Here is a 23,003-nt window from a genome sequence, read left to right as displayed (position 1 = left end):
CGCTTGAGCCCAGGAGGTGGAGGTCGCAGTGAGCCAAGATTGAGCCACTGCACTCCAGCCTGGGTGACAGAGCAAGACTCTGTCTCAAAAAAAAAAAAAAAGAGGTTGACCAGGCACCATGGCTCATGCCTGTAATCCCAGCACTTTGGGAGGCCGAGGCAGGCAGATCAAGAGGTCAGGAGTTCGAGACCAGTCATGACCAACATGGAGAAACCCCATCCCTACGAAAAATACAAAATCAGCCAGGTGTGGTGACAGGCGCCTGTCTTCCCAGCTACTTGGGAGGCTGAGGCAGGAGAATGGTGCTGAGCTCATGTGGTGAGCTGAGATGGTGCCATTGCACTCCAGCCTGGGCAACAAGAGCAAAACTCCACCTCAAAAAAAAAAAAAAAAGACAAGAGGTCACTCCCTTTCTTGGGTTCACCTACCCTTTCTCGGCCCTCATGCCCTCACTGGACCCCTTGTGAGTCCCCATCTGCCCCACTGATTCTGTCCCTCCCTGATTCAGCTCCACTACCTGACTGCACCCCTCCCAACACCACTAAGTCCCTCCTCGCACAGGAATTCCTTCCTTCCTTCCTTCCTTTTCCTTTTTCTTTTTTTTTTTTTTTTTTTGAGACAGAGTCTTGCTCTGTTGCCCAGGCTGGAGTGCAGTGGTACTATCTCGGCTCACTGCAGCCTTCACCTGACGGGTTCAAGTGATTCTTGTGCCTCAGCACAGGTGTGCACCACCACACCCAGCTAATTTTTGTATTTCTAGTAGAGACAGGGTTTCACCATGTTGGCCAGGCTGGTCTCGAACTCCTGACCTCAGGTGACCTGCCTGTCTTGGCCTCCCGAAGTGCTGGGATTATAGGCATGAGCCACCGTGCTTGGCATCTTCTTTTCTTTTTGTTTTCTTTTTAGAGACTGAGTCTCACTCTGTCTCCAGGCTGGAGTACACTGGTGAGATCATAGCTCACTGCAACCTCCAACTCCTGGGCTCAAGCAATCCTCCTGTCTAGCCATCCGAGTAGCTGGGACAACAGGTGTGCGCCACTATACCTGGTAAGTTTCTAAATTTTTGTAGAGATGGGGATCTCATTATGTTGCCCTGGAAGGTCTCGAACTCCTGGAATCAAGTGATCCTCCTCCCTCTGCCTCCCAAAGTGTTGGGATTACAGATGTGAGCTGCCTCACCTGGCCTGAAATCCCCATTTGTTGGCGTTCTCCCGTCTTCTCTGAGCCCCCAACCCACGACTGCACTTTCTCACTTCCCCAGGCTCCTCTCCCTTCTTTGAGGTCCCTTCCCTCTCTGAATCCCACCCCACCTGTCTCTGAGCCTTGAGGCCCAAACTATCCCTTTGCAATTCCTCCCGTGGCCCCAAAGACCCCTCTTCTCCAGGTCTGCGCAGCCTGAAAGCCTTGAACCCTGGGAGCAGCCCCACAGACCGATCCCCTCAGCAGGGGGCGGTGGGCTCTGGGTGGGAGGAAGATAAATCAATCCCCACCGGGGCTCAAGTCAAGGTCAGGCAGGAAGCCTCATTCCCACACGGAGGATAGAACTCTGCCCAGACAGGCCCGAGACTGCCCCCTAGAGGACGTCCTGGGGCTGCGCACCCACATCGCCCCATTCCCAGGTCCAGATAGGACAGTAAGCGACCGCCCCCTGGTGCCCTCCCAGAGAGAATGAATTCCTCAGGCACCGACACTGCCCAGTCCAGAACCTTCAGGAATCTCCTCACAGGTTCTGAGCCCTGTAGAACGTAAACAGGGGCAATTGACTTGGTCCTGGCCAGGCGCGGTGGCTCACACCCGTAATCCCGGCACTTTGGGTGGCTGAGGCGAGAGGATCGCTTGAGCCTAGGAGTGTGAGACCAGCCTGGCCAACATGGTGAAACCCCGTCTCTACTAAAAATACAAAAATTAGCTGGGTGTGGTGGTGGGTATCTGTAGTCCCAGCTACTCGGGAAGCTGAGGCAGGAGAATTGCTTGAACCCGGGAGGTGGAGGTTGCAGTGAGTCGAGATCGTGCCATTGCACTCCACGCTGGGAGACAAAGCGAGACCCTGTCTCAACAACAATAAAAAGAAAAAGGCCCAGTCTTGAAAAACTGACACCTCCTCTACCGCCCTCGCCCCAGCCCCACACCTAGCATGCCTTTAGCCCGGTTCTTCTCTGCCCTGGGCCTCTGTTTCCAAGGGCCTTCAAGCCTCCTTGAATTTCCCTCCTGCAGAACCCAGCCCACTCTCTCTGCCTTGGAAGGGTCTGGCAGCCAAGACCTGGGCCCTGGGAGCCTGCCCTGCCCTGTCGCACCCTCTGCTGCAGGAGGGTTGACCACTGTTTCCATTCCGATCCTAATCAGAACTGCGCATATTAGGAGGCACCTGCTAGCTGCCAATCACTCGTTAGCTTATTAAATCCTCATAGCAACCCCACTCTACTGAGAGGCAGCACGAGATCGCGGTTATGCTTGCAGGAACTCATGTCACACTGCCAACTTGGCCACTGACTTTTTAGCTGTGGGACCTTGGGCATGTTGCTAAGTCTCAGTTTCTTCATCTGCAAATGATGCGACTATATGAATTAATACCTAAGAAGTATTATTATTATTAATTTTTTTTGAAAGAGTTTCACTCTTGTTGCCCAGGCTGGAATGCAATGGCATGATCTTGGCTCACCACAACCTCTGCCTCCTGGGTTCAAGCAGTTCTCCTGCCTCAGCCTCCCGAGTAGCTGGGACTACAGGTACCCGCCACCACACCCAGCTAATGTATTTTTAGTAGAGACGGGGTTTCTTCATGTTGGTCAGGCTGGTCTCGAACTCCCAACCTCAGGTGATCCGTCCACCTCAGCCTCCCAAAGTGCTGGGATTACAGGCATGAGCCACCATGCTTGTCTTTTTTCTTTTCAGACAGGATCTTGCTCAGTTGACCAGGCTGGAGTGCAATGGCGTCATTACGGCTCACTGCAGCCTTGAATTCCTGGACTCCAGCTATCCTCCTGCCTCAACCTCCCAAGTAGCCAGGACTACAGGCATTTGTCAATACGCCTGGCTAATTTTGTAATTTTTGGTAGGGACAGGGTCTCATTATGTTGCCCAGGCTGGTCTGGAACTCCTGGCTTCCAGCAATCCTCCTGCCTCAGCCTCCCAAAGTGCTGGGATTACAGGCTTAAGTCTCTGCACCCGGCCACTGTGAAGTCTTTAGAATGCTGCCCAGAGCAGATAGCAGTGACTCAGTCACTGCTAGACATTTTTGAGGTAGGTTGTATTATTCCCATTTTACAGATGTGGAAACTGACACTCTAAAAGGCTAAATACCTTGGGAGGTTATGTCACTTAACTAGGACATGGTGGGATGAGAATCCAAATCCTGAGCTGTTAAGCTTTCATTCCCCAACAGCCCTTTATTCAGAAAATGAGACATTGGATTGGGCACAGTGGTTTTCATCTGTAATCCCAACACTTTGGGAGACTGAGGCTTGAGGTCGGGTATTTGAGACCAGTCTGGGCAACACAGTGAGACTCTGTTTCTACAAAAAAAAAAAAAAGAAGGTCAGTTGGGTGTGGTGGTGCACACCTATAGTCTCAGCTACTCGGAGCCCAGGAGTTGGAGGCTCCAGTGAGCTATGATTGCACCGCTGCACTCCGGTACAGCCTGGGCAACAGAGTGACACCTGGTCTCTAAAAAAGAAAGAAAAATAAAATAGACATTGCTGAGTGACAGAAATCCCGCCTTTCTAAACAGTCAGCAGCCACACTGAAGCTGATTTTTAATTCCTAAATCCAGCTTTGATAGTGACTTGCGCAACACATCTCCCTCTACGCCTGAGATTATACAACTCTATGTCAGGAGATGGGAAGGGGAAGACTGGGTGTTTTTTTTTGTTTGTTTGTTTGTTTTGAGACGGAGTCTTGCTCTGTCGCCCAGGCTGGAGTGCAGTGGCTGGATCTCAGCTCACTGCAACCTCTGCCTCCCGGGTTCACGCCATTCTCCTGCCTCAGCCTCCGGAGTAGCTGGGACCACAGGCGCCGGCCACCTCGCCCGGCTAATTTTTTGTATTTTTAGTAGAGACGGGGTTTCACCGTGTTAGCCAGGATGGTCTCGATCTCCTGACCTCATGATCCGCCCGTCTCGGCCTCCCAAAGTGCTGGGATTACAGGCTTGAGCCACCGCGCCCGGCCAAGACTGGGTGTTTTTATTCAGTTTCTGGTATCTTTCAGGACTGATGATGGCGGAGAGCCCTGGCCCTGGCTGGCCGCCGCTGTTCGATTCAAAGTTATCACCATCAGGACATGGTGGGAGGGAAGGGCATTCGAGCAGAGGACCTTGGAGGGCACAGAGGAGGCTGATGGGGCTGTAACACCTGGGGCATGCGGGCAGCCGAGGTTGGACAGGCAGGGTGGGACCTAGCTGTGGAGGGCCTGGGATGCCAAAGAGAGGCAGGGCTTGGCCTCAGTGTCCCCAGGACACCAGATCTGCTCCCTGCCTCACTGTTGCACCATGGCTCCCGCGTGTAAGGTGATGGAACCCGTCAGACCCAGGTCACCACCAGAAACCGCCCAGCTGTTGTGTGCATCGGGGTCAGGAGTTTCCTCTTCTGCAATCTGGGAATAACGCAGACCTCCCAGGGATGTTTCCAGAAGGAGAGATGTGTAGGTAAGAAAGGGTAGCAAACCAGTACGGGCCGGGACACGAGCGATAACGTCACTGTTCAGATGGGGAAAAGAAGGGCAGGCGTGGGACCAAGGGCCCACCACAAGCCCAAGGCTCCGTCCTCCCAAGCACGTAACAAAGGTGCAGGCGGAAGACAGAGGAGAGACGAGCGGGTGAAATTGGAAGATAAAACTCCCCAGTGGATGGAATGCCGGGTCTGCAACAAATGAAGCCCTGGGGCCGCTGAGCGGGCCGATTCCGGGGCAGAGACCCAGGCCCTAGCAACAGGCCGACCATTGGCGGAGCGGGGACACGCTGGCCTGTGATTGGCTCTTACCATGCCTGAGGGGCAGGCGGTCGCCCCCGGGGCGGGGCTACAAACAAACCCGTTGCCTCGCCCGGCCCACATCCGGGCTTCCGTGTAGTCCGCGTTCCTTGGACTCTGCCTGGTCGTCTCTGGTCTTACGTCGAGGAACCCGGGGGACAGAGGCGAGCCAGTGCGTGCCGGGGCCAGGGCCGAACGGCTCGCCAGTGCAAAGCAGGCCCCTTGGGGAGACGGCAGGCAGCAAAAGGCTTCCTTGGCAGGGGTTCTGGGCGTTTGGGGAGGGGAGGTGCTCAGAGATAGGGCCGAGGATGGAGCTCCCAGGTGGATTGGAGCCTTGGGTGGCTGGGCTCGAGGGCGCTGTTGCAGTCCGGGGTCTGGAAGAGGCGATCCCCGGGAAAGCCAGCTTCAGAGCCGGGAGGTGTCGGCAAGGGACCTACTGCAGGAGCCCCCAGGTGGGGGTAGGGAGAGGGCCCAGACCTGTGCCAGGAGGGATGCTGAATCCCCATCACCTAGCTCCGGGGCCTTGCAAACCAGCATCACTGCGGCATTTTGTAGCTCAAGGAATGGGGCAGGGGCCGCCAGACCAGCTGTGGCTGGTGCGTCGTTGAGGCCCTGAGGGATGGGCCCTGTTTTGCTGTGTTTTGTACTTACTCAGTTTCATTTTGGCTGTCACCACTACGCGAAAGAAATCGAAGTGCTAACATACCACGGGGAGCAATGATTATAACTCATTTTGCCCCTGCCCCAGCAGCGGGAGGTGGCATTTGTTTGACCTTGGAGATTTGGACGGTATTTAGGGAGATTAGATGAAAAAAAGACTCACCCCAAAATGCTTGCAGTCAGCTACAAGCTACCCTGTCCTTTATACCTTTTAGCCTTTATTTCCTGAGTCTATCTTGTCTGCTTCTAATGTAGTCTCCTGATTTAGGGCAAGAGAATATTTTTCACTCTCGGTCTGCCCACTACCCACATTCCTTGTCCGAGGATTTACTCAGCAAACTTAGCAGGCAAAACCCCTTGTCAACTATAACACCAAAAAATACCGTCTCTTGGAAGGCAGTCTGCTTTGATAAACCTAATGGAATAAAAAATAAGTTTGCTATCTGGCTTTAAAGAATAGACAACCCAGCTGGGCGTGGTGGCTCACACCTGTAATCCCAACACTTTGGGAGACCCAGGCAGGAGGATCGCTTAAGCCCAGGCGTTCAAGACCAGCCTGGGCAACATAGTATAGTAAGACCCAGTCTCTACAAAAAAAAATTTTTTAATTAGCCAGGCCAGACAGCCCAGCCAATTGGGATGCTGGGGCAGGATTGCTTTGAGTCTAGGAAGTGGAGGCTGCAGTGAGCTATGACTCACTGCATGAGTCAACAGAGTGAGATCCTATCTCAGAACAACAAAAAAACTGACAACCAGTGAAACTTCATCTGTAAAATCTGGCTTCAGGTTAAGAGAGTAAAAAGAGGCTTTCATGTGGCCAGGTGCGGTGGCTCATTATGCCTGGTAATCCCAGCTCTTCGGGAGGCCGAGGCAGGCAGATCACAAGGTCAGGAGTTCAAGACCAGCCTGGCCAAAATAGAGAAATCCCGTCTCTACTAAAAATACAAAAAAATTAGCCAGGCGTGGTGGTGTGTGCCTGTAATCTACTTGGGAGGCTGAGGCAGGAGAATCGCGTGAACCTGGGAGGCGGAGGTTGCAGTGAGCCAGTATGGCACCACTGCACTCCATCTCCGGGCGGCAGTGTGAGACTCTGTTTCAAAAAAAAAAAAAAAAAAAGACTTTAATGTATCTTGTCAGCTCCTAAGAGCCAATGAGTGGTAGGGTAATTTACCCATCACGGTGGGAAGAACTAATGTAACACCAAGATTGTGATTCCCCTATTGTAGTTCCAGTATGAAGGAAGTGTCTCAGGCATGCTTCCGGTTCCTGAGTTAACTCTAGTGAATAAGGTGGGCTGTGCTGTCTCCCCACTTCCCCAGGCATAGGGGCAGAACAGCTGCAGACCACGAGGACCCAGTGGGCCAAGTGAGGATGTAAGTCAAAGCCAGTGCTTATTAAAGCACCTAATGCTGTACTTTTCCCATCCAGGGGAGGCAGGAGAGGATTGAGGAGGCAAATCCCTGAGCCCAGAAGACTCTAGTCAGAAAACAAGATGGTCCCCATGGGTAGTGAGTGGCCAGTCCCTCTGGCCTTTCAGAGCAGTGGCTTTGGCCTTGTCCACTTAGGTAACAGGCTCTGCTGCTGGTAGCTGCTTAAGAGCACAAAGTGAACCAGTGAGAAGGTTAAATGGAGGAGAAAGCAAAGTTCTTACACAAGACAAAAAAAAGTACCCCAACAAGGACAGGAAACAAGCTAAATGACATAGGCACAAACAACTGGACAAACCCAGAATGTGGGACCTTAAGACTGGCAAGTAGCCTGGTCTCAAAGAAGCCAGTATCAGGCCCAGGCGCAGTGGATCATGCCCATTAATTCTAACAGTTCGGGAGGCCAAGGTGAGAGGATCGCTTGAGGCCAGGAATTCAAACAACCTAGGCAGCATACCCATCTTTACAAAAAATAAAAATAGATTTATTGGAAGGCCATGTTGAAAAAAAAAAGAAAAAAATTAGCCGGAAGTGGTGGTGCAGGCCTGTGGTCCCAGCTACTCCGGAGACTGAGTTGGGAGGACTGCCTGCATCTATGAGTTGGAGGCTGCAGTGAGCTATGACTGTCGACTGCACTCCAACCAGGGCAACCGACACCGTGTATCTTAAAAAAAAAAAAAAAAAAGGCAAAGAAACCTAATATTGAAATGTAATTAATGAATTTTAATGGGAGTCTAGCTGGTGCGGGAGGGGGATTAGAAAAAGCTATCAAATGCATTCTGAGGACAATTTAGAGAAATTTGCATATGGGTTGATATTAGGGAATTATTAATTGGGTGATAACAGTATGATGGTTATATTAGAGAATGTCCTTTTTTTTTTTTTTTTTGAGACAGGGCCTCAGTCTGTCGCCCAGGTTGGAGTGCAGTGGTGCGACATCAGCTCACTGCAACCTCTGCCTCCTGGGTTTAAGTGATTCTCATGTCTCAGCCTCCCAGGTAGCTGGGACTACAGGCACGAGCCACCACACCCAGTTAATTTTTTTTGTATTTTTAGTAGAGACAGGGTTTCGCCACATTGACCAGGCTGGTCTCGAACTCCTGACCTCAGGTGATCCACCCACCTCCCTCCCAAAGTGCTGGGATTACAGGTGTGAGCCACTGTGCCTGGTCGAGAATGTCCTCTTTGTAATGAGAAATACGAACGTTGGGAGTAAAATGCCAACAGCGACTTACTTTCAAGGTTTCACAACACACAGAGGAATGTACCTGCCATATCAAAGAGTGGGTCTGTAGCCAATCACTGTAACATTCTTTTCAATTTTTGTGTTTGGGATTCGAGCGCCCCAATACCACACCTACCTACCCTTTACATGGAATCAAATATTCTAATTCAAGATGTCTGTTTTGGGACCACCACATTTCAACTATCCATATTTAAAATCACAAGGCCAGAGTCACATCAGTGCTCAAAGGCAGCAAAAATCCTATTTCAAGCTCAACCATTTTAGAAGAATGGACGGCAGTAGTTACCTCTAAGAATGGCAATGAATGGGTGATTGGGTAATGGGCATGCTGGGAGAGTTTCTGATAAACCAGGGGTCTGCTAACTACTGGCCAGAGAGTAAACATGTCAAGCTTCGTGGACTGCATACGGCCGCCTCACACTTTTGTATTTTGTAACGTGTGTGCACTGCCAGTTCAAAAAATAAAAACCAGCTGGGTGCAGTGGCCCAGGTCTGTAACCCCAGCACTTTGGGAGGCTGAGATGGGAGGATTGCTTGAGGCCAGGAGTTCAAGACCAGCCTGGGCAGCATAGCAAGACTACAACTCTACAAAAAAATTAAAAAATTAGCCAGGTGTGTGTGGTAGTGGTGCACACCTATAGTCCCAGTGACTCAGAAGGCTGACATAGGAGGATCATTTGAGCACAGGGGGTAGAAGCTGCAGTGAGTTGTGATCAGGCCACTGCACTCCAGCCTGTGCAAGAGCGAGATTCTGTCTCTCCAAAAAAAAAAGAAAAAAGAAAAAAAAAAAAAAGCTCGAGTCATAGTGTTCCTCAAAGTAATTCCTACAGCCTTTCCTCTCCAATACTCTGGATAACAGAGTGCCACGTGAGTGCCTTACATAACCTGAGATGTCTTGACTCATTGTCTTGCCAGTGTGATCCAGCCACTCTCGCCCTAACTCCTCACTGACCACAGCTCTGCGTGGTTAATGAGAGGTAGAGTTTGTGGCCATTCCGATTCAACCGCATTTATCCACATCAGAGTTGGAAAATTCAGACCAGTGGGCTCATTAGCAAGCTGGTATGCCACATGTTAATGTTCTGATTAGGCTGGTGACCCCTTATTGTCAGCTCCTAGAACAGGATTACCCAGCTGGCGCTCAGAAGGTTGTTTCTCCAAGCTGGCTTTGGGAACTGTGCACCCAGGAGGGAGGTGCCATTCTTAGTCACTCAAATCACCCAGTGAATCAACATGCAGTTTCAGCTGACCAGAGCGGAGGCCAATGCATGTGGTCAACACACATAAATAGAGTGGAGGAAAACTGCTTTCCTGCTTTGCTGTACTATAAGGTCCCACTGAATTACCTCATGTATGGCCTCTCCACTCTACCCCTGACCTGAAGTTCTTGGAATGGAGACCTCTGATGTTTCACACTGTTATTTTTAATCACCTTTCAGACAAAGTATCAGTTTTTGTTTGTTTTTGAGATGGAGTCTTGCTGTGTTGCCCAGGGCTGGAGTGCAGTGGCAGGATCTCGGTTCACTACAATCTATCTCCGGGTTCAAGTGATTCTCCTGCCTCAGCCTCCCAAGTAGCTGGGATAAAAGACGCGTGCCACCATGCCCGGCTAAGTTTTGAATTTTTAGTAGAGACAGGGTTTCACCATGTTAGCCAGGCTGGTCTCGAACTACTGGCCTCAGGTGATCCGCCTGCCTCGGCCTCCCAAAATGCTGGGATTACAGGTATGAACCACCACGCTCGGCCTAGTATCAGTTATTTTTAAAATTCTAGAATGCACTGAAAAAGAGGCAAAAAAGATCTTTACCACTGGTGCCTGATCTACAGACTGATTTAATTCATGTAGTATGAGGTCTTTTTTGTTTTTTGTATCTGAGAGCAGGTCTTGCTCCATCTACAAGGCTGGAATTCAGTGGCGTGATCACAGCTCACTACAGCCTCAACCTCCTGGGCTCAAGCAATCCTTCCACCTCAGCCTCCTGAGTAGCTGAAACTACAGGTGCACACCACCATGCCCACTTAATTTTTGTAAAGACAGGGGTCTCACTATGTACTATGTTGCCCAGGCTGGTCTTGAACTCCTGGGCTCAAGCAGTCCGCCCACCTCAGCCTCCCAAAGTTCACAGGCGTGAGCCACCGCACCCACCTAATGAGAATTTTCTTAACCTTACTCTGCTTCTGCCATTCAACTTCAACTATTTAGGTTCACCCCTTTCCAACCACTCATTTGCATGATACTGTATTTTTTTCAAATACTTCAAGTGAAACAACGTATCACAACAGGCCAGGTGCAGTGGCTCGTATCTGTCATATCTGTACTCCTAGTGCTCTGGGAGGCTGAGGCAGATCACTGGAGGCCAGGAGTTTGAGATCAGCCTGGACAACATAGTAAGATCCTGTTTCTAAAAAATAAAATGCCCAGCTGGACACGGTGGCTCACCCCTGTAATCCCAGCACTTTGGGAGGCCGAGGCAGGTGGACTGCCCGAGTTCAGGAGTTCGAGACCATCCTGGCTAACAGGGTGAAACCCCGTCTCTACTAAAATACAAAAAAATTAGCCGGGCATAGCGGCATGCGCCTGTAATCCCAGCTATTCAGGAGGCTGAGCCAGGAGAATCACTTGAACCTGGGAGGTGGAGGTTGCAGTGAGCCGAGATCACGCCACTGGACTCCAGCCTGGGCAACAGAGCGAGACTCCATCTCAAAAATACATGGCCCAGTATAGTAACGCTGCCAGCTACTCGGGAGGCTGAGGCAGGATCACGTGAGCCCAAGAGTTTGAGGCTGCAGTGAGCTATGATAGAACTGCTGCCCTCTAGCCTGTGAGACAGAGCGAGACCCAGCCAGACCCTGTCTTAAGAAAACACTTATCACAACAGACTGGACACCTAAGCAGAGGACATGTCTTAGCTCCCAAGAGATCTGCAAAACGGTAAAACAAAGCTACTCTTGCACCTGAAATGGGACATGATGCCAAAGGAACAAGGATGAAATAGTGGCAATTTTCAGGGGGATCTATCTTCCTTCTTCAGTGACCATTAGAGCAAGGTTGACTGTTCTGATCTTGTCCATATCTGTGCCAAAAGTTTGTCAAAAATTTCGTTTCGTTTTGCTCTCAGTAACTGCCACATTAAAAGTGCTTGGTCAGCCATGTGCCATGGATTATGCCTGTAATCCCAGCACTTTGGGAGGCCGAGGTGGGCAGATCACCTGAGGTCAAAAGTTCAAGACCAGCCTGACCAACATGGAGAAACCCCGTCTCTCCTAAAAATACAAAATTAGCCGGGCGTGGTGGCACATGCCTGTAATCCCAGCTACTTGGGAGGCTGAGGCAGAATTGCTTGAACCCGGGAGTGGAGGCTGCGGTGAGTCAAGACTGCGCCATTGCACTCCAGCCTGGGCAACAAGAGTACAACTCCATCTCAAAATAAATAAATAAAAAATAAAAATAAAATAAGTAAAATAAAAGTGCTTGGTTAATGTGTGCTGAAGAGTTGGTTGCTGCCGCTCGGCCTAGTTTCTTATGGTCTCCTAGCGGTGTGAAAGCAGGCTGGTGTGAGCAGACCAAACTCCGGCAGGCAGATGTGGGTTATCAGTGAGTTACCCACGGGACCTCAGGTATAGCTGTCACTCCTAATTTCACAGCCATACACTTGCAGTGGCACCCAGGGTAGTTCTGGGTGACAAATGAGCCAACACAAGTGAATTCATTGAGTATATGCCAAAAGCCTATTCACAGTGTGTTATCATTCCTGAAATGTGAATTGATGTCTCTCAGAAAATTAAGAAGCTTGGCCGGGTGCAGTGGCTCACACCTTTAATCTCAGTACTTTGGGAGGCCAAGGCAGGCGGATCACTTGAGGTCAGGAGTTTGAGACCAGCCTGGCAAACACGGCGAAACCCGGTCTCTACTAAAAATACAAAAATTAGCCGGGCATGGTGGCGGGGTCCTGTAATCCCAGCTACTCAGAGGGCTGAAACACAAGGATAGCTTGAACCTGGAGCTTGAACCTGGTGGAGTGAGCTGAGATTGTGCCACTGCACTCTAGCCTGGATGACAGTAAGATTCTGTCACACCCCCCAAAAATAATTAAAAGCTATGATCCAGTTATTTAAACCTACAACCACACCCACACCCACCCAGGCTAAGAAGTCTGAATAATTTGCCCAGGGATCAAAAGGGGCCATAATTCTGGGAGGATCACCTGAGACCAGGAGTTCGAGCCCAACCTAGGCAATATGGCCAGACCCCGTCTGTTTTTTGTTTTGTTTTTTTAAAAAAAGGCAGGGTTGGGGGGTGCCATCAAACTCAGGTCTGTATTTCTCCCCAGTGGTACCCCAGAAAGGCCCTCAGAGATCCAGTTGAATAGGCTCATTTAATGTGAGAAAAATGGAGGCCCAAAAGGTGCAATGGATTGGTTTTGTTTTGTTTTGTTAACAGAGATAGGATATCAATATGTTGTCCAGGCTGGTCTCAAACTCCTGGCCTCAAGTGATCCTCCCCCCTCGGCCTCCCAAAGTGCTGGATTACAGGTGTGAGCCACTGCTCCCACCCTAAAAGGTGTGATTTTTTTTTTTTTTTTTTGAGACAGAGTCTCGCTCTGTTGCTAGGCTGGAAGACAGTGGTGCAATCTTGGCTCACTGCAACTTCCACTTCTTGGGCTCAAGCGATTCTCCTGCTTCAGCCTCCCAAGTAGCTGGGATTACAGGCACTAACCACCACGCCCAGCTAATCTGTGTATTTTTAGTAGAGACAGCGTTTCACCATGTTGGCCAGACTGGCCTCGAACTCCTGACCTCCGGTGATCCGCCCTGCCTCAGCGTCCCACAGTGCTGAGATTACAGGCGTAAACCACATGGTTTTTTAAGTCCCCAAACCCAAATCTGATTCCTAGTTGGAGGCGCTTTCCAGTATATACTGTCTTTCCCCTTTTTCCCGCCAACCCAACTTCATTCGTTGGGCTGGGGAGGGAAGAGAACACCAACATCGATCGGATCCAACCTTCAAAAGCAAAGGACAGCCGAACTGACACAATGAAGCTAAGGAACACTGGCATCAGATCTGTAAGTTTATTTGCTCAAGGTACGACAGCTACATAATGACTCACATTCATGATATTCCATCACTGAGGAAACTGCTAAAGATGGTCCGTGTGTGAAATAATTCCCTAGAGAAACACGGAGCTGGAAAAATAATCACTGATTAGACCTTAAAAATAGTTCACCGCATAACATGACAAAAAGCACAAAGGCTCATTCAGAGAACATTTCGGTTGTTCTCCGACACTGTAATAGTTATAATTTCACCATGACAAACACCAGACATTAAGATTAAGCTAACACTGGTGTTTCTTTTGCTCCCCCCCTTTTTAAAAACAAAATATATAACTGCATGTCACTATAGCAACATCCAAAACAGATCAATTTGTTACAATCACTATTTGGTAGAGCAAACTTTACCCCCAAAAGGAAAAATTAAATTAAAAAAAAAAAAAAGAAAAAAAAAACCTTTAAAAAATTTGAAGACTTAATTTTTTTGTCATAGGAATACATAACACCTACAGTATAAGTTAATCAATTTCAAGCTACTGTATAGAAATACAACACTAGCATGCACAATATTGTATCAATAGAGTAATGGAGGAGTAATCATTTCACTGGAGAGACAGTATCATAGGCAAGTGCATTTCTTTAAAAATAAAGAAAAGAAAAACCATTCAAAGCTGCTTAAATATCAAGTCTCCCACTCCCTCTCCGTTTTTAGCCCTCAGGTGTGATTTTTATCTTGCATTATTCTAAAAAGCAGCCAGAGCCAAAGCTGAAATTTAAAGGAAAAATAGGTTTTGTAATTCCAGTAAATCATTTCCAAATGCTACAAGGAAAAACGCAACACTGCTCACTGGACATGAAGATAAATTAGGGAAAGCCCCACCTACCCCGCCCCCCCACCTCCGTTTTCCTCCCATGGCAATGACTTTAGGCGCCTGTAAGAGGCACAAAAGCAGCAAAGCTTCTTCTACTACTTCTTCTGGTAGGCTTCAGTTAACTGGGACTTTTGCTCTAGCGTGAGGAGGGGGCCTTCTAAGGAAAGTCATGCTGGGTAAACTGTGCAATGTTACAGAGCACATTGAGTCTGTGGTCATCATGGTTCTTCTATCTTCACTGTCATCTGTATCCTGTTACACATACTCAGTTCCTAATTGTAAGCTCAATTTTGGTATTAGCAAAAGCATCTGTCAGTTTTTCCTCAATTACTCACACCTTTTCTTGCCTAAACAAAATAAACAAAGAAAACAAGTGTGGTGTCATCACACATCTCGGGAGTTCCTCTTATCACTGACTTAAAAAAAAAAAAAAGAAGAAGAAGAATGCACATGCGGGCCACGTTCACAGATAGACAGATTCACCCGAAATGAGAATGGAGGGCCTTAAGGCTGCCGAAAACAAATGGGTGGAAATAGCAATGTTGTTTCCGTCAATTCCAAATGTGCACTGGCTGCGCAAGACAAGCCAATCTCCAATTTCTATGCTTTTTTCATTAAAAAGAAAAACTATCTCGAGAGGAAAAAGTTCTGGTCAAACAGGAGTTCAGTGTTTGTTATCGGGTAACAGTTTTTTATCTTCCTACAACAATTACTCGGGGAACGAGTGTCTTCGGGGAGGAAAAACCGCAACACTGACAAGGCTCCCGAAATTGGACAGAATGGTTAAGGATATAGAGCTCTTCCTTTTGGGTTTTTCTACCAGTAGGCTTCTAGCACCTGAATTTTCACACACTGCACCACAGACCTTCTCCAAACGCCTCTCCGACCCCAATAGCTTCTCCACCCAGCTGCGTCCGCCCGCACGAGGCGCAGTGGGAAACGCCCCAGTGCAGAGTGGGCGACGGCAGTGTGATCCCTGAGGGAGCTGCGGCAGCTTCGGAAGCGGGATGTTCTCTGAAAATACCAACACGATCCATGACATACAGACCTGAATTTTCTCTATTTTTGTGGCGTTTCACGTTTCTCTCAAGAGGATTAATAATTTTGGTGGTGAATTTACGTTAAGAGGAAAGAAGGACCGAAAAAAAAAAAATCCCACAGCCACCTGCCGAGCACCTATGAACCAAAACCTGAAGTCACTTTCATTCTCCTCATCTAGCCTAGGAGACCAATCAACAGCAAAACCAACCTGGATAAGGCTGAATAAGGATGTTAAAGCCCAAACAACTAGCAAAAGAAAAGTACACAATTGATGGCTTGGTGTTACATATGGCTGTAATGTAGAAATACTGTAAACTGCAATTTAGTGTTAATACTGTCAACTAATCAGAGACTTCGGAAAACTGGCAAGGCCTAAACCATAAGGACGAATGAGACCTCAGGTTCTAAGTCTGTCAGTCTGGGATTTACACTGTTCCATGTCTGTAGGCTACACCCTGGAAAACATGCAGAGCCAAGACAGATGAGATAGAAAGTACCCAAAATGAGACACGAGAGCGTATGTACATAAAAATCCTTACTGGAACCACAGAACTTACTGAATGAGGGCCATTCCTCTTTAAGTTTTCTTTTCATCTGAAAACCCTATTACCTAGCAATAAGTTAAATTAGAGACAGACAGCTCCACTTGCATGAATCTACAGAACAGTCCAGACGCCAGTGTGAGGCTGCTATTCCAATACCAGCACAGCTAGCCTGACTTTCCACTAGTGGTATTTTGGCAAAAATGTCAAAGAGGCGATCAAAGACAGGACAGGTCGTGGGTTTCTCCCTGGGAAGGTCATCCCTCCCTTTCCCTCCCCCACCCGACCCCCAACTCATGGGAAAAAAATAAAGACTGCAGTAGTAGCATCCGCGTGCGCTGCCAGTCCCCCTGGGGCCTTAATTGTTGCCTTCGCCGCCGTCGTCGTCCTGCTGGTCGCTCGTCCAGAGCGTGAGGTTATCGCGGAGGAGCTGCATGATGAGCGTGGAGTCCTTGTAGGAGTCCTCGTTGAGGGTGTCGAGCTCGGCGATGGCGTCGTCGAACGCGGTCTTGGCCAAGTGGCACGCTTGCTCCGGGGCGTTCTGGATCTCATAGTAGAAGACGGAGTAGTTAAGAGCCAGGCCTAATCGGATGGGGTGGGTGGGTTGCATGTGCTCTTTGCTGATCTCGTGGGCTTCGCTGTAGGCCTTCTCAGAGGATTCCACCACCGTCGCCCTTTTCTCTCCAGTGGCCACTTCGGCCAGGTAGCGGTAGTAGTCCCCTTTCATCTTCAAGTAGAACACTTTGCTCTCGTACTGGGTCTCGCTGCAATTCTTGATCAGGTAGTTATCCAGCAGGCTCAGCACATCCTGGCACACCGCCTCCAACTCCTTCTCTATCTTCTCCCGGTATGCACGGACCATCTCTATCTTCTTCTCGTTGCCGTCCGCAGATGTCTTCTGCTCAATGCTACTGATGACCCTCCAGGAAGAGCGGCGTGCCCCCACAACGTTCTTGTAGGCCACAGAGAGAAGGTTTCGTTCCTCATTCGACAGTGGCTCATTCAGCTCTGTCACCTGTCAGGAGGAAAGAACAGAGTTGTCAGGGTACAGAAGGTGTCCACTAGGTTAACTATATCTTTGAGACACTAGAACAGAGCTTTGTTGAGTAACATGATGAACAGAAGGAAATTCCGTTGCGTGGGCTGGGGGAAGGGGGCTGCAGGTGGAGCACACACAAGGCAGGGAAAAGTGCGGCTGGATCAACGGATCAATGGTGTCTGAACCCCGGCTTCCTCCCCAGAAAAGGACGCAGGCTTATCACGTGTGTTCTACAAAACATTGTCAAGTCTAGGCCTTAGATGAGAGACTGTGAGTACAGATGGTCTAACTCCGCGGTTTTTTAGGAAAACAGACTGACAAATTCCTCCTAATCCTGCCCTGTCTAGTAAACTTCAGTCCCATCCCTTCTGGATGAGAAAATACTGAGTCAACTTCAAGCTGACTTCTGAGAAACATGGAGGCCTTTCTGATCATACGCACGTGAATTCTAAACCTCAGTGAGTCCAAATAAGGGGCCTGGGATTGAGTCTGATTGCTGTGATACTTTAGCAACCCAGGGAACATGTATTTGTGGCAGTGGGAGTGTCTGACTGAATACAACTTTACAACCAGCAATACAAAAGAATGAGGCAAGCACAGCACCTCTGAGCTGAGCTGGGTAACAGGAATCAATGCTTCTCCCAAGATGGCCATTTCTCAAGGCTCCCGCCCTCATCACCCCCAAGATTAATCACCTTCAGAAAACTAAAGTGGCATCTCCAACCAATGTTGTATATTTTTATGACTACAAATAACTACTTATAATTAAAAAATTCAGCCAATAATACTAAATTTATTTACCTGGTTTCTACAGTATCAGAGTCATACACTATTACATTATTTGTCCATCATATGAAATACATTATTATTATTACTATTATTATTGTATTTGAGACAGGGTCTCATTCTATCGCCCAGCCTGGAGTGCAGCGACGGGATCACAGCTCACTGCAGCCTCAACCTCCCCAGGCTCAGATGATTCTCCCACCTCTGCCTACCCAGGAGCTGGGACTACCGGCATATGCCAACTGGCTGGGGATGGGGTGAAGAGAGGAGAGAAGAAAAGTGGTTACTCCCTGTCCCCTGTGTAGATCAACCACACATCTGCATAACATTATATGACATACAGAGATGACAAGTAGGGAGCTAGAATCCAAAAAGATCTACTAAACCAAGCTTATCCAACCTGCGGCCCACGGGCTGTATGCAGCCCAGGATGGCTTTGAGTGCAGCCCAACACAAATTTGTAAACTTTCTTAAAACATTGATTTTCTTTTTGCAATTTTTTTTTTTTTAAGCTCATCAACTCTCATTAGTGTTAGTGTATTTTATGTGTGGCCCAAGGGAATGTGGCCCAGGGAAACCAAAAGACTGGACATCCCTGTACTAAACTCCTGGGGCACGGAGGAACTGAACTACCAGACTTCTTTCTATGTTTGAATCATTATGTTCAGTATATTGGCACATCCCTGTAATCCCAGTGCTTTGAGACACCAGGTGGGGAGGACTGCTTGAGGCCAGGAGTTCAAGACCAGCCTGGCCAACATAACAAGGCCCCATCTCAAAAAACTTTTTTTAAAAATTAAAAACGGGGGGTATGCTTGGCAAAACCGGTTACAATCACTACTCCAAGCAGCATCTACTCAGAGATAATTAAATCAAAACATAAACCAAATCATCTTACTAGTTTATGGCAGGCAGTTCATCTTCTGAATGAACTCATTAGCCAGTGCTGTATGCTCAAATATTCTCCAACTGATCGGTAGTGTTTGTTTGTTTTTTTTTTTTTTGAGACGGAGTCTCGCTCTGTCGCCTGGGCTGGAGCGCAGTGGCCGGATCTCAGCTCATTGCAAGCTCCGCCTCCGGGTTTACGCCATTCTCCTGCCTCAGCCTCCCGAGTAGCTGGGACTACAGGCGCCCGCCACCTCGCCCAGCTAGTTTTTTGTATTTTTTAGTAGAGACGGGGTTTCACCGTGTTAGCCAGGATGGTCTCGATCTCCTGACCTCGTGATCCGCCCGTCTCGGCCTCCCAAAGTGCTGGGATTACAGGCTTGAGCCACCGCGCCCGGCCTGATCGGTAGTGTTTTGAAGTCAACCTTTTCCTGGACATTACTGATGCTCTGTTTAATGCTGGAGAACAACATTACTCCTGCCAGCCGTGCCCTCGGTGAATCAGACTCAAAAGAGGGGAAGCATAGGGGGTTGGCACTACTTGAGTTCAGAACAGAAGGAACCAGGAAAGAGATGCTTTGCTCCACCACCTCCTGTGCCCTGGCCTTCTGCAAACACTCCTGCATGAATAAACATAGGTACCTCGTGTCTCATTCTGCACTGACTATCTGTCATCCAGCAGACCGCTGTCACTCATGCTGAATTCTGATGTGTCCACAAATAACTGGAAGATTGGGCTTTTCCCACTTGCATCATTTGCTAAGCAATCATGGGGACAAGCTGCTTCATTTCTCTGGGCTTTGGTTTTCTTATCTGCAAAATGGGGGTTTCTGTCTTCTTTCATAAGGTAATATACAGGTATATCAGATAAATAAGAAAGTCCTTCTTTTTTCTTTTTCTTTTCGAGACATGGTCTTACTCTGTTTCCCAGGCTGAAGTGCAGAGGCATGATCACAGCTCACTGCAGCCTCAAACTACTGGGCTCAAGCAACCCTCCCACCTCAATCTCCAGAGTAGCTGGGACTACAGGTGTGCGCCACCATGCATGGCTGATTTTTTTTTTTTTTGGAGACAGAGTTTCAAAAAGACCTGGTCTCACTCTGTCACCCAGGCTGGAGTGCAATGGCACGATCTCGGCTCACTGCAACCTCTCCTGGAGTTCAAGGGATTCTTCTGCCTCAGCCTCTCGAGTAGCTGGGATTACAGGCGTGTGCCACCATGCCTAATTTTTGTGTTTTTCTGTAGAGACAAGGTCCTGCTTGTTGGCCAGGTTGCTCTTAAACTCCTGGCCTCAAGTGATCCACCCACCTTAGCCCCCCAAAGTGTTAGGATTACAGGTGTGAGCCACTGCATCCAGCCATTTTAAAATTTTTAGTAGAGACAAGGTCTCACTATGTTGTCCAGGCTGGTCTCAAAACCCTTAGTTCAAGTGATCCTCCCACCTTGGCTGCTCAGAGTGCTGGGATTACGGGTGACAGCCATTGTGCCCAGCAAACTCTTCTTGAAAAAGTAACATGCTACAGAAATGTGAGGAACTACTTTTAAGAATACCCTGAATAATTTTCCTTTTAGTTCTCACTACAGGAGATGTCTACATTTCTTAACGATCTCCCAGCTCATCTTCCTGTTATCGAGTGTCTCTTCTCCGTTTCATCCTCTTCTCTATTTTAAGCGGAAACTGCCTTAGCTGCCTCACATCCCTTCCTTTCCATAAACCCTAGTTCTATATAGCCTGAAAAAAAAACTGCCCAGACTTGGCTTTGGAAGGAGCTGAGCCCTCGGGTGCTGCTGCCACCGGTCTCTGGCATACTTTCCTGAGTGTGCGGACGCTGAAGACAAACCGTCCCGCAGCGCAGGACTCATGACTGCCTCCAGTGCAAGGGGAGGCCAGCGTGCCGAAGGCCACAGAGATCAAGTTCTGGCCTTTCCCCTAAATCATGCTGTCCTTATTTCAAGGGCCAGGAGCTATTTAAAGCTCAAATTACCTCACCAGTCCTGGGGGGGCTCCTCCTGCCGCAAATGAAGTCTCCCTGCAGAGCCCAGAGTGGCAATCTGTACTTATGTAAAGTCTGTCTAGCTGTCCCCAGACAAATTGGAACAAGAAGATTACGAAATGCCAGTATCACCTTTGGATGCAGTAGCTCGACCACATTTGGAACACACCCAGATGTTCTCTGCCAGTGAAAAACTAAGTTAGAGGGGAAACCCTTCAGCTCTAAAAAGTCTAAAGAAAGGCTGTTCTGAACACCTTAAACCAGAATTTTAAAAAATCCTTTATCCTTTAGATCAAAATTACTTGCATGAGAATTAATCTGTTATTTTTAAATTAAAATAAGAGATCCCCACCATACTAGCTTTAAAGGTCAAAAGATAACCTCTTAAAATAACAGAAGTTATTTTAATAGTGTCTAAAAAGATTTAATCAATACAGAATGACAGAATAACTATTCAATGTGGGACGATACAGGATCCGTAACATTTGGGAAGGGAGGTAACATTTTTCAAAACAGTCATTAAATTTGTTGTTGTTGTTGAAACAGAGACAAGGTCTCACTCTGCTGCCCTGGCTGGAGTATAGTGGTGCAATCATGGCTCACTGCAGCCATGCCACAAACTCCTGTCCCTCAGCCTCCAGAGAAGCTGGGACTACAGGTATCTACCACCACGCCAGCTCATTTTTTATTTTTTTTTGCAGGGGCCAGGGTCACCATATGTTGTCCAGGCTGGTCTCGAACTCCTGAGCACAAGTGATCCTCCAGCCTCGGCCTCCCAAAGTTCTGGGATTATAAACGTGAGCCATCCGGCCTAACTTTGTTCTTCTTTAAAAAATAAAAAATTTAAAAAAAATAAAAAAAGAAAGAAATAGGGTCTCACTCTGCTGCCGAGGCTGGAGACAAATGGTGTGATCACAGCTCATTGCAGCCTCAACTTCTTGGACTCAGGCGATCCTCCCACCTCAGCCTCCCACCATGCCCTGGTTAATAAACTGTTTCTACGAATGGGACACTTGTAAACATGGTCCTCAAAATTTACTGTCATGGCTGTTAGAAAATGTAGGTTTCAGTTTTTATTCCCTAGAGTTGTATGTTCTGCTTAAAAACAAAATTAAAATTTCTGCCTTCTCTACTACTACAAGCTCAAGTTCAAATTTCTTTTGGTGACTTAAAAGATGTTAAAGATAGCTGTAGGTAAAATGATTAGAAAAATCTATGTTATTTTCACCAACAGTTTAAAAAGTAGAACTCCCCAAATCCCAGCTGCTAAGGAATCAGATATTAATTAGTGTCAACTATTTTCCCCTATGAGTTGATGAGGAGAGAAACCTTTTCTACCTAAGATTAGCAACTCTTGAAATTCTTGGAAAGCTGCTGAGATGACTTTCTGACCTTAAGTCATGGAGCACCAGGTCATTCACAATTTCCTTATCTAACAAGAACCTTACATTGTAATGGTAGGGACCATGCACAGCCGCTCACCTCTGTAATCCCAGCACTTTGGGAGGCCGAGGTGGGTGGATCACTTGAGGTCAGTAGCTTGAGACCAGCCTGGCCAACATGGCGAAACCCCGTCTCTACTAAAAATACAAAAATGAACCAGGTGTGGTGTGCATGCCTGTAATCCCAGCTACTTGGGAGGCTGAGGCAGGGGAATCACTTGAACCTGAGAGGTGGAGGTTACAGTGAGCCAAGATGGAGTCACTTCACTCCAGCCTGGGCAACAGAGCGATCTGTCCCCCGCCCCCAAAAAGTTATGAATACAATTCTGCATTTTTAATCTTCTTAAATACCTCCTGGGGGCTCAAGCAATCAATCCTCCTGCCTCAAACTGGAACTACAGGCATGCACCACCTCACCCAACACATTGATTTAATAACACTGAAAATCTCTACAAAGAACTGAAGTTCACATCCAAAAACTAACCCAGGAGAGATGAACAGGCAGAGCACACAGGACTTTCAAAGCAATGAAACTACACTGTGTGATACTCAAACGGTGGCTATACGCCTCTATACACTTACTTATCCAAATCCACAGAATGTAGAACACCAAGAGTGAGCTTTACTGTAAACTGTGGACCTTAGGTGATAATGATGATACATTCATTAATTAGTTTAAGTGTACCCCTCTGGTGGGGGCTGCTGAGGGAGAAAGGCTGTGCTTGTGTGGGGGCAGGGGGTATATGGGAACTCCACTCAATTTTGCTGTGAACCCAAAACTGCTCTAAGAAAGTCTGTTTTTTTCCCCCCAAGACAGAGTTTCGCTCTGTCACCCAGGCTGGACCGTGATGGCGCGATCTCGGCTCAATGCACCCTCTGCTCCCGGGTTCAAGTGATTCTCGTGCCTCAGTCTCCCAAGTAGCTGGGATTACAGGCACCCACCACCACGCCCAGCTAAATCTTTGTATTTTTAGTAGAGACAGGGTTTCACCACGTTGGCCAGGCTGGTCTCGAACTCCTGACCTCAGGTGATCCACCCGCCTTGGCCTCCTAAGT

The 23,003-nt window shown here is 48.2% G+C and overlaps 1 protein-coding gene across 1 annotated transcript in view; it reads right to left on the bottom strand.

The window, feature by feature from the left end:
* Positions 1-13,345: 13,345 nt before the first annotated feature.
* Positions 13,346-23,003, bottom strand: part of YWHAG (tyrosine 3-monooxygenase/tryptophan 5-monooxygenase activation protein, gamma) — a 32,462-nt gene continuing 22,804 nt past the window's right edge. Inside the window, exon 2 of the mRNA XM_011930133.1 lies at positions 13,346-16,816. Coding sequence (XP_011785523.1) covers positions 16,160-16,816 — 657 coding nt within the window. The 3' untranslated portion in view covers positions 13,346-16,159. The remainder of the gene's footprint in view (positions 16,817-23,003) is intronic.

This window comes from Colobus angolensis, unplaced genomic scaffold (genome assembly GCF_000951035.1).
Source record: "Colobus angolensis palliatus isolate OR3802 unplaced genomic scaffold, Cang.pa_1.0 Scaffold120, whole genome shotgun sequence".
NCBI classification, from domain to species: Eukaryota; Metazoa; Chordata; class Mammalia; order Primates; family Cercopithecidae; genus Colobus; species Colobus angolensis.
This window is presented reverse-complemented; position numbering and strand designations above follow the sequence as displayed.